Raw genomic sequence first — 12,364 nt, 5'->3', positions numbered from 1 at the left:
CAAATTAAACCCTGAGATACCATTTGACACTCAGAAGTGCTAATCTAAAAGATCTGAAATGCTGGGGTTAGTGTGTATCTCAGCTGTAGAGCGCTTGCCTACTATGTATAAGGCCCTGGGCTCGATATGCAACTCTGCAAAAGACAAAATAAAATTAAAAAGATGAAATACTGGCGAGGCTATAGGACAATTCGAACTTTACACATTGCTGGTGGGACTGTAAAATAGCATAACTACATTGAAAACACTGGTAATTTCTTATAAGGTTAAATATGCATCTACCATTTGACCCATTAATTCTATTCCTAGGTATTTACCTAAGAGAAATGAAAATATACTTCTACAAATGTTTGCACAATAATGTTCACTGTAACCTTATATGGAATAGCCCAAACCTGTGAACAACCCAAATTCAATCAAAAGGAGGAAGGATAAAAAAATTGTGACATTTTTCACATACTGGAGTACTACCTTCAGCAATAAAGAGATCCATTTCTGATAGATTCAATATAAATAAATCTTAAAAATATTATGCTAAGGGCTGGAGATTTAGTTTAGTGGCGCTGCTGCCTGCCCTGTGAGCACAAGGTCCCGAGTTCAATCCTAGGTACCAAAAAAATCCCCCAAAATATTATGTCGAATAAATAAGACACAAAAGTATAACTACTATCGATTCTACTTATATCGAATCTGAGAACAGACAAAACTAAGATATGTTCATGAAAAATTCAGAAAGTGGTGCTGGTAGGGAGAGAAGAAAGAACTGGTTAAAAGGGGAATAAAGGAAAGGCTGCAGATGCAGCTCAGTACCACCATATGTCCTGACCACGTACCAGGCCTTGGGTGCCATTCCTGGCAAACCTGGCTCTCAGAGAACCGGTAAGATGCAGAAGTGAATTTTCCAAAATGATGAAAATATTCTACATCCTGACTGGATGTACACACTTACCAAAACTCACTTAAGAACTTTACAATTTGTCATATGTGAATTATACTTTAAGGATAAACAGAAAAAAGAAAGAGAAAAAATAGTGGTTGACATGTTAGAAGTTTTTAATGTGCATTAATAGCCTTTTCTACTCTACTCCAGGTTCCATTCAGTATGGTAGAAACTTGGGGGTGGTGGTAGGCATAACCTCAAAAACTGATTCCAAAAATAGGTCAGCCACCTGCAAATGCCTAATTATAAAATGGCTCATTTGATGGTCTGGTATGAGTTATTTCCATGGTCATGGCAAACAAATGGAAACATTTTTTTTTTTTTAACAGTTGTGAACTAGAATATAAAAAACATTAACTTGGGCCGGGGATTTGGTTCAGTGGTACCTGTGCCTGCCTTGCAGGCGCAAGGTCCTGAGTCCAATCCCCAGTACCAAAACCAAAAACAAACACAAAAAAAACAAAACATTAAGTTGACAACTAGAAGTCCTGACTTCGATTATTGGTTCTACCACTTAATGTCTTTGTGATTTTCGACACATCAATATGCTTCTGAAAGTTTCAAATTCCTTTTCTCTATAAAGTGATATAATGATTCTTTCTTTATTGACTATTGTGAGGATCAACAGAAAACATACATACACATGAGTGAAAGCATTCTGAAATGTATAATGGGGCAGCAGACTGTTGCACAGCCAGGGGCCAAACAGATAATTTAAATGGTCTTCCTTTTTATTGACTATTGAATGTACAAACACATACCGTCCATTTCACCTCTGGTCGAGCAAGTGGGATAAATCTTCCATCGAACATATGAGAAAATGGCCCATGACCTTAAAAACAAAAGCAGCCTTTAAATAAGAAAAATTACGTAAATTGTTAAAACTCAATTATTTAGGAAATCTTTTTAGTTTCATTTAAATATCAACAGAAACTAATAACTGATGTATCACAAAATGAGACAAATTTTTACCTTCCTGTTTGCTAAAACAGAGTAAGATGAAAGGGCAGTTATGTTAACTAGAAGGAAGATTAAGAGTTTTTGCTGTTGTTTTTCATAATAAAATCAACGCCAAGGGCTGGGCATGTAGTGCAGTAGCATAGTGCTTGCCTAGCGTGCACAAGGTCTGGGTAGACACACCAGAAATGCCAAGCAAAATAAAACAAAACACCAAAATCTGTGTCAGGTGTGATGAAACACACCTCTGATCCTAGTTATTCGAGGTAGAGGCAAGAGGATTACAAGTTTCAGGCCGATCTGGGCAACTTAACAAGACCCTTACTCAAAATTAAAAAAAAAAAAAAGAAAGAAAAAGAAAATTAAAAAGGGCTGTAACTAGTATTCCCTAGGTTCAGCCCATGAACCACAATGGAAAAAAAATAATTTAGGCCCACGCGTGTAGCTCAAGTGGTAGAACGGTGCTTTACACGTGCGAGGCCCTGGGCTCGACCCTAACTTCAAAAATACATACATACATACCTCAATCTTCTATGCAGTGGTACTGGTCCTAATGAAATCTCTGGGGACATAAAAAGAGGGCTCTGCCCCCTTAACATATCTGGCTAATATTGAAACACAGGCATACACAATCTCCCCTGTGCTTGAAGAGGTTAGGGACGGTCCCTTTCCTCTCTCTTGGTCAAAGAAAAAGGAGGATATTCATAGATTTTAGTGAACCCTGACCTCATACAGATTAGGGAAGAAAAGAAGGTCTCTAGGTATGAGAAGAATGGATTTGACAAAATAACTACAGAAATAATGGTAATTTTAATCACTAGAAAGATAAAACAAAAATTAAATCCATATCATCCTAAACACAGTAGTAAGAAAAACTCATTACCAAATAGCCTATTTTCCCCCAGCACTGAGGATTGAACCTGGAGTCTCCAGACTTGAGCTACATGCCTAGTTCTTTTTATTTTGAGATAGGACATCGATAAATTGCTTGCCAAGACTTGAACTTGAGATCCTCCTACCTCAGCCTCCCAGAGAGCTGGGATTACAGGCATGCCCCACCATACCTTCCCAGAAAGGCTTGCAAATACCTGTAGCAAAGATGTTTAACACGGGGAATTCACTGAAAGACTATACAAGAATGAAACGACAATGTTTTGTGTTTATGAATCATTCTAGGAAGAAGCACTACATATATTAATGTCAACTGAAAAATTTAAAGTACGAATTCCATATTTCTCTTGGTTAGTCTGACTTTTTTTTTTTTTTTGTACCAGGGATCCAACTCAGGACCTAGCACTTGCCAGGCAGGTGGTGGCACCTGAGGTAGAGGCAAGAGGATTACAAGTTTCAGGCCGATCTGGGCCTGAGCTAAATTCCTAGCCCATGGTTAGTCTGATATTTAAGATTTTAAATAACCAGTATGATTCTTTTCTTTTCTTCTGGTACCAGGGATAAAACTCGGGTCCTTGCACTTGCTAGGCAGGCGCCGGAACCACTGAGTTAATCCCTGGCGATTCTTTATACAGCTTACCAAGGTCATGACAAAGCCCGGCAATCTGAACACAGAGCACATCTCGCTCACTTATCTGCAGTTCTGGTTGTTTTTCACACAGTTCACGAGCTAGACATCCTGCTAGATACCCTACCCTGGAAGGAGGGAAGGTGGGGGAGGAGGACAGGGAGAGAGAGACACAGAGGGAAGGAGCGGAGAGGGAGGGGAAAAGGAACAAAGTCATTCTTCTATTTGGCATTTTTCTGGAACTCAAGAACTTCAATATATTTTGCAAACATTCTAGTATATCTTAGGGAAACTTACAAAATCCTTTATTCTAGAAACAGAATCCCAAAAGCAGGACCTCTGCCACAAAATCACCAGTCATTATGGAAATGCAAAAGAAAGCTACAAGGAGACATCTCCCTACTCTCGTTAAGTTGGCCACTATCACAAAAACAGAAAATAACTCATATGTTGGCCAGGATGCGGAGAAACTGGAACCACTGTGCACTGCTTATAGGAATAGGATGGTACAGTTGCTGTGGAAACAGTATGGGGGTTCATCAAATATTGTTTTTAGGGCTGGGGATTTAGCTCAGTGGTTCTGCCGCCTGCCTCCCAAGTGCAAGGTCCTGAGTTCGATCCCCGGTACCAAAAAAAAAGAAAGACTCAGTAGCAGTTTTGCTATTGGGTACATACCCGAAAGAACTGAGTGGGATCTTGAAATATCTGTACACTTATGTTCATAACAGCACTATATCCACAACAGCTGGGAGATGAAAACAACCTAAGTGCCCATCAACAAATAAGTGGATAAACTAAATGCGGAATAAACATATTTGTACAATGGAGTATTATTCAGCTTTAAAAAGATCAAAAGCTGGGCATGGTGGTGCACGCCTGTAATACCAGCACTCGAGAGCCTGAGGCAGGAGGATCGCCATGAATTTGAGGCCAGCCTGGACTACATAGTGAGACGCTGGCTCAATCAAAACAAAACAAAACAAAACCCAATCTGGGATGAACAAAATAAAACCCCTCTACCATACAGATAAAAATCACACACAAGAAGACAAAACTCTATAGCACTTTCTAGTCACTTAGAAATACTTAGAAAAGGTAAATTTCACAATTATTCATTACTTCAAGCTTAAACACTGGCCTTTTTATTTGCTTATCATTTTTTTTTTTTTTTTTGGCACTGGGGAACTAAATCCATGGCCTTGTATATGTGAAAGCAAGTGCTCTGCCACTGAGCTACACCTCCAGCTTGCAAATGGGTGAAGTAGCATAGAGCTGAGGTTGGAATATTAATTTAGCCCAGGAGCTTGAGACCCCACTTAAAAAAAAAAAGGAATTCTGACATATGCCTTGATATGCATAACCCTTAAGAACATTATGCTAAAAAAAATAAAAAGTACATTATGCTAAGTGAAATAAGTCAGTGACAAAAAGATAAATGTTATATGATTTCACTAAGATGAGGAGGTACTTAGGGGTAGTCAAATTCATACAAACAGCAAGTTCAACTGTGGTTACCAGGACCTGGGAGAAGGAAATGGGTTTTTTTGGGGGGACACTGGGGATCGAACTCAGGCCCCTGTGCTTGTGAGGCAGGCGGTGAAACCACTGAGCCAAATCCCTGGCCCTTTCTGGATTTTTTTGAGATAATGTTTCACTATTCGTTTAGGCTAGTCTTAAACTCATTATGTAACCCAGGCTGGCCTCGAACTCACAGTGATCCTCCTGCCTCAGCCTCCTGAGTGCTGGGAGTACATGTGTGCACCACCATACCTGGCTCCAGAGGGTAATTAAAAACTACACATTCCCCTTCCCTTCTTACCCTAGACTATGTTCAAATCGATTGTGTGAAGCTCCTGGAAAAACATAGTAGCCACCTCCCAACTGTTTAATATATCGAAGCCGCTGAAACTGAGGTGTGTCAATGATTCGCACAAGAAGAGGGTGCAGCTCAATATGGCCATGGATAGGATCGTTAATTACCTGGAAAATTATGTTTAAATTAGTATCAGTAAAAATATAGAATTCATTTAAAATTTTTGTGTAGCCATTTCTAACCACAGTACAAGTCAGGGCTATGTAATTGTTTAAGTAAGAATAACAACTAAGGAAAATGACAAGATATTGATATAATTAACTTATTTAGGTATCATTACCAGACAGATCAAGTATATTGGATTTGGGTATATTTTATTTTACTTCTTCCTAATGGATTCTAACAACAGACAGGTAAGAATTTCAATCATATATATAATATATAATATATTATAATCATAATATATTATATATTATATATATTAGCCTTTAATTGGTCTTGTATTTAGACACACTCATTGGCCCGGGGGTGTAGCTCAGGTTGAAAAAAAAACTAAAAACAAAACTACACTTATTTAACATGAAGGTCATGGGCTGGGGATTCAGCTCAGTGGCACTGTGCCTGCCTTGAAAGCGCAAGGTCGTGAGTTCGATCCCCCATACCAAACAAAACAAAACATGGAAGCCATTAGTATGGGCGCTATGCCTAAATTTTCTTCTAAATGTATCTATATATACCCATAACTAAAATTCTTACAAGGAAAATTAGGTAAATAGATAAAAAAGAGAAAACAAAAACAAAATAAAAACTTTGACCATATAGATTAAAAGAAAAATCACACACAGGAAGACAGAATTCTGTAGCACTTAATAATCACTCAGAAATACTTAGGAAAGATGCATTTCACAATTATTCATTACTTTAAACTTAAAAAATGGCTTTTACATTTGCTTCTCACTTTTTGTAGCACTAGGAATTGAACCCAGGGCTTCATGTATGTGAAAGCAACTGCTCTGCCAAGTGATGCCTCCAGCCCACGAACAGGGGCTTTAAATATGGGTGAATATTTAATGCCCCTCGTGCTTCTTTAGGATATAACTTTCTTAGCTGTCCATAATTACCTTTTTTTCCCCTCACTCATGATCAGTATGTGCTCTACCACTGAGCTATATACTTGCAGCACGGTAATGTCATTTAAAAAGAAAGCTACACAAAAAGGGAATTTAATAATCTATCTAACCCATTATCTTCAAGACTACTTAATTGTTGCATAAAACGAACCTTAACAGTGTTTAGTGGAGGACCTGGGGGCATAGCCAAGTGGTAGAGCAAAACGCTTTGTATGAATCAGTCCCTAGCTTCAATTCCTAGCACCTTAAAACAAAACAAAGTATATGAAATTCTGGGAGGTGACGCATTCTCTTGGTCTAGTGACTACTATATTCCAAGAACCCAGGACACCACCTTACATGATACTATCTGACAGACCCCACTCAAATATATTTTGAATAATTACTGTTGAGCTGTTACTGCAAAGTAATAAATGTTATCTTGCTGGATTATTTATAATATTTAAAGTGTACTGTCAATACATGGAAACAGAGAAAGCATGAAATACAAAAGCTCAATAATGTTGGGATCCCCAGTAGCTCAAAAAAATTCCCAACAAAAATGTTGGGAATTTAGGTCAGTGGCACCAGGCCTGCCTCGTAAGCTCAAGGTCCTGAGTTTGGTCCCTGGTACCCAAAAAAAAAAAAAAAGCTCAATAATGTAAAGAAGTTTAGAGGAAGCTGTGCATGGTGGTGTACACCTGTAACCCCAGCAATTGGAAGGCTGAGGCAGGAGGATTGCTGTGAGTTCAAGACAAGACTGGGCTACACAGTTAGTTCCAGATCAGTCTCTACTACAGAGTTATATAATGAAACTCTGTCTCAAAAAAAACAAATCAACCCCCCGCCCCAAAAAAAAGTTTAAAGGAAGCACACCTATAATCTTAAAACTCTAGCAGGCTAAATCAGGAGAACTGCAGTTTGAGCCCAGCCTGGACAATTCAGCAAGATTTTGTCTCAAAATTTAAAAAGGATTAGGGATGTAGCTCAGTGTGAATGCCCTGGTGTGTTCAATCCCCAGTAGCTCAAAAAAGAAGCTTTAAGTGTCATCTGGTCCAACATTTGAACACGCTGGTGATAAAGAATTCATTTCCTGTAACAAGAGCTCAATTTGACAGCTTCAGTCAAGCACTAGAACTTACAACCTTGTGAAATATTTATGAATATTAACAATGATTGGAAATAAATATTGAAGCTTAATAGGTGTTCATTTTATTCACTCTCCTATGTGAAACTACTTCATGATTATCAGAAACTACATCAAGTCTGGTCCCTCTACCTATACAGAAATATCTCAGTATTTCAGAAATAGAAGGAACCATGGCTGTCCTAATTAAATTCTTTGAGTATATTATCAGATTAAAAAGTTCCATAATTTGTAACCATTTGAAAATCATATTGGTCTATTCCTTCCCCACAAACAAGATCAGTGTAACCAGTATGAACAAATGAGAATCTATTTTATTATCAGAAATTCAAATAAAAATTCTATAATCTATTTTCAATCATGTCTAAAAGCTTTTACTATCAATTTTTTCTGGTTATGACAGTTCTTAAAATATTTTTTCACCTTAAATGTTAAAAATGAAATAAATTTATAAATAAGCCATTTTATAAAAACTTAGTGAATATATTTTTAGATTTGTTAATATATGCATGCAATCTCTTTCCCTTTTCTTACCAAAATGCACAGTGAACACATCCTCATATTTTAATGGCTCCATTTCATTGATAAAGTCATTTTTTGCTTGTTTTTGAGATAGGGTCTTGCTATGTATGTAGTTCAGACTGGCCTCAAACTCACAGTGATCCTCCTGCCTCAGCCTCCTGAGTTCTGGGATTATAGTGTGTCATCACATCCAGCTGACAATAACCATTTTTAAACCATTCCCCTCATGGTGGGCATTGACTTGTTGGAAATATTGCTACATTATTTTATATTCTGTTCCCAACTCATATTATATACAGTATATTATGATATTAAGGTGTTTGGATACTAAAGTTTGAATAGTGTTAATTAATCCTGTTATTCTCAGTATTATTGAATAAAAACTATTCTTTTTATAGCCATAGTTGTTTATTTTTTGTTTGTTTGTTTGGGATTGAACTTGGGACCTTGTGCTTGCAAGGCAGGCAGCAGAAACACTGAGATAAATCCCTGGCCCAGCCATAGTTGTTTAAAGCAGATTTTGAAGTTTCAAAGTATGTTAGTGTGAGTCACTGTCTAGAAATGAAATCTGTACCCTAAATTACTTCAGTGCCATCAGCAGAACAACTAAACCAAGGAAAAGGAAAATGAGATTCCTACACCTCTGAGGTCTAAACCAAGCTTATTTAATCCAGGGATGTCAAAAAAAAGGTGAACAATAAGATATATTTAGTGTCACCAATCAAGCAAGAAACAGTTTCTTTAAGTATGGTGAGAAGCACTCTGCAGCGCTTGTAAAAAAAATGCACATTTCAGGAGTTTTGTATAAATTTAAAGAATGAGAATTTCTGGGACAGGATTTGCATAGCTGAATGTTTGTTAAAGATTCCTTGGGACACTGAAGTCTGAAAAACAGGGTTTTCTTTTGGGTGGGGGCACTGGAGTTCAAACCCAGGGCCTTACACATGTTAGGCAAGTGTTCTAGTGCTGAGCTGTATGTAATCCCAGCCTTTGTTACTTATTTTTCTAATTTTGAGACAGGGTCTTGTGAAGTTGCTCAAACTTGCAGTCCTTCTGTCTCAGCCTTGGCAGTAGCTGGGGTTTCAGATGTGTGCCACCACACTTGGGGCAAAACAGGGTTTTCAATGTCTGAATAGGACTGGAGGAGGAAGAATAAACAAATATTGATAGATTATCAGTACTAAAACCATTTATGGATATAAATTGTGGTAAAATTTTGGCTGGGCATGGTGGTGCACACCTGTAATCCCTGCCCTCAAGAGGCTAAGGCAGTAGGATCGCTGTGAGTTCAAGGCCATTTTGAATGTCACAGTGAGACCTTATTTAAAAAACCAAGAAAGGTCTTTGTGAGATTCCACCATAGCAACTGCGACCAGGGCCAGGAAGTGCACAAGGCGATGATGCAGCCCGTTAACCTCATCTTCAGACACTTGCAAAACAGAACCCGGATTTAGGTGTGGCTCCATGAGAAAGTCAATATGCAGATGGAGGGCCGTATTACTGGTTCTAATGAGTACATGAACCTTGTATTAGAAGATGCAGAAGAAATTCATTCTAAAACAAAGTCAAGAAAACAACTGGGCCGGATCATGTCAAAAGGAGATAGATAGTTCTACTCTGCTGCAAAGTGTCTGCAACTAGAAATGATCAATGAATTAAGAGAGCAATGAAGCAAATTGTCAGCAATGGCAAAGCTGTTAACGTGTTTAAGTTGTTAAACAAGTGTTCGTATTGTTTGGTTATTTTATGTTATTGCTGGATCGCAATAAATATTCTACTGTTGGTTCTTATTAAAAAATTATTTTAGGGGGCCACGGATTAGCTCAATGGTTCTGCTGCCTGCTTTGTGAGTGCAAGGTCTCCAGTTCAATTCCTGGTACAAAAAAAAAAAAAAAAAAAAAAAAAAATTACTTTAGGGGCAGGGATGTGGCTTAGTGGGGCTGCACCTGCCTGGCAAGTGCAAGGTCCTAAGTTTGGTCCCTGATACTAGAAAATAAATAAATAAGTACTTTATTTCTTTCTTAAAAAAAAAAATATATATATGTGTGTGTGTGTGTGTATATGTAGTAAAATTTCAAAAACTTAATGAAAATATTAAACACCAAATTCAAGGTATTACTGGTGAGAGAGAAACACAGGAGAGGGGGGCCAGGGATTTAACTCAGTGACGCTGCACCTACCTGGCAAGCACAGGTACTGAGTTTGATGTCTAGTACCAAAACAAAACAAAAAAACAGGAGAAGCATATAAGAGGTCTTCGATAGTATATTTTATTCTAAAAGTAATCTGAAGCAAATCAGGCAGTGTTAAGTTTTGAAAGCTGAGTAGTATTCTACTTATAATCTCACTATGCCTTAAACGTATTTTAGTTTTTCTTCTGATTTAAATATCCTTACTCACTTTAGAAAATACAGAAAGCTTAGAAAAGATCCATTTACCCATAACCCCATCACTGATATTTCCTCCCATTCTTTTTAAAATGAATTTACCATGATTGAGTTATATCACTTTATTAAAAGAAACAAAAACGATAAACTCGGATTTCTCTTACCTTCATTGCCTCAGTATGAGTTTGACTCAATCGTTGGATATAATTAAGCAGCTTCTTCCTCTCCCCCAAGGAACTAAAATTACAAGATAAGCAAATTTATCATTATTTGCTTCATAACAATCCTAGGAGTACACAGAAGTACGTTATCATCACTGGGTTCTCTAAACTAATTGAGAGGTTATATTCGAAGGAACAATCAATTATTCAAACATACTCCTCCTAGAAACTCCCTCCTTCCTTTGTTCCTAAGAGAAGCTCTTGCTGACGCCATATGCACCCGTCCCAGGGTTTTGTCCTTGATTCTCTTCTTTCTTGGCAAACTCAGATTTTACATCTCCTCCGCCTCAACTCAATTAATGCTCAGTTTATATTCAAATGTATTTTAACCAAATCGAAGTCAACATCTACCCTTACAATCCTGGGTTGATTTATGAGTACCAGGTATGCCTCAAGGATGAATCAAATATAGAGAAGGTTTCAGCTTTATTTATAACTAACTTCCTCTGTCTGCAACCCCTCAAAATTCTCCAGTCTTTAGAAAGCATTTAGTAGGAACTAAATTTGAATAGCTCTGACTTAGTACACTACTTTATTTCACAATTACTCGTTGGTTCAAGCATATTTGCCTCACACCTGGCAGAGTGTCAACAAAACCAGCAGGCAAGGGCCAGGGATTTAGCTCAGTGGTTCCACCACCTGCCTTACAAATACAAGGTCCTGAGTTCGATCACCAGTACCAAAAAACAAACAAACAAACAAACAAAAAACCCCAAAACAAAAAGCAGCAGGCAAGAGCTATTTGTCATTACTGACCTAATCAGATTGAAAGATTTTTTTTTCCAGAAGTCCTAGAAAGACTTAAAGTCAAATGTACATTTGCCTTCTGTGTTATATAACCTGAGAGACCTATGGCAATAACAAAATATAAGAGTTGAATATATGGAGCCATTATTACAGCTAATAAATAATTAAAGCAGCCAGGCATGGTGGCACACTCCTGAAATCCCAGTAATCAGGAGGCTAAGGCAGGAGGATCACTGCAAGTTTGAGGCCAGCCTGGGCTTGGGCTACATAGTGAGTTCAAGGCCTGCGTGAACTACGTAGTATGAGACTCTGTCTTGAAAACAAAACAAAACAAAGAAATAATCAGAGCAGCATTCTTTTTGTTTTACTATGCTCCTCTCCTCTCTTCATTTAAAAAAATTTTTTTTTTTTTTTAATTTTTGGTACTGGGGATTGAACTGGGGAATTTCCACTTGCAAGGCCCAGAGCAGAACCATGAACTAAATCCCCGGCCCCTTCCTCTTTTCATTTTAACATGACAAGACCAGCAGAAAGACAGAATTCAAGAATTACTTATCAGTGGGTTGTAACTGAGCCAGGTGACGGGCCCTCAAACAGTAGGGTTTATCTACAAGTCACAGCACAGAATAGCAAACCTAAACTAACCTCACTACTGCTCCATAGTTCCCCGAACTGATACTCAGTATTCATCATTTAATTAAAACCCCAAAGGAGACTATTCCCATGGATATTACTGATTAAAATTACCACCAAAAACCTATTTTCATTCTGTCTTTTTTTTTTTTTTTTTTTTTTTTTTTTTTTTTTATTTTCGGGTTTTGTGGGGGGGGTTTTTGCTTCGTGGATTTTTTTTTTTTTTTTTTTTTTTTTTTTTTTTTTTTTTTAATACTGGGGATTGTGGGCTGGGGATTTAGCTCAGTGGTTCTGCCGCCTGCCTTGAAAGTGCAATGACCTGAGTTCAATCCCCAGTACCAAACAACAAAAACAAAAGCTTGTGTACAA

General features: G+C 37.7%; 1 protein-coding gene and 1 pseudogene across 2 annotated transcripts in view; one reads left to right on the top strand and one right to left on the bottom strand.

Annotated features, from left to right (window-relative positions):
• The window catches only part of Samhd1 (SAM and HD domain containing deoxynucleoside triphosphate triphosphohydrolase 1), a 55,021-nt gene that overhangs the window by 26,628 nt on the left and 16,029 nt on the right, over positions 1–12,364 (bottom strand). For both annotated transcript variants that reach the window (XM_010640022.2, XM_010640023.3), the window contains exons 3-6: positions 10,559–10,631; positions 5,236–5,396; positions 3,429–3,544; positions 1,702–1,772 (exon numbers count right to left, since the gene is read on the bottom strand). In XM_010640022.2, the coding sequence (XP_010638324.1) occupies positions 1,702–1,772; positions 3,429–3,544; positions 5,236–5,396; positions 10,559–10,631 (421 nt within the window). The remainder of the gene's footprint in view (positions 1–1,701; positions 1,773–3,428; positions 3,545–5,235; positions 5,397–10,558; positions 10,632–12,364) is intronic.
• LOC117287219 lies at positions 8,684–9,648 on the top strand (annotated as a pseudogene).

This window comes from Fukomys damarensis, unplaced genomic scaffold, assembly GCF_012274545.1.
Source record: "Fukomys damarensis isolate Sample0158 unplaced genomic scaffold, DMR_v1.0_HiC HiC_scaffold_22, whole genome shotgun sequence".
NCBI classification, from domain to species: domain Eukaryota; kingdom Metazoa; phylum Chordata; class Mammalia; order Rodentia; family Bathyergidae; genus Fukomys; species Fukomys damarensis.
Note: the sequence above shows the minus strand (reverse complement) of the source record. Positions and strands in the feature narration are given on the sequence as shown.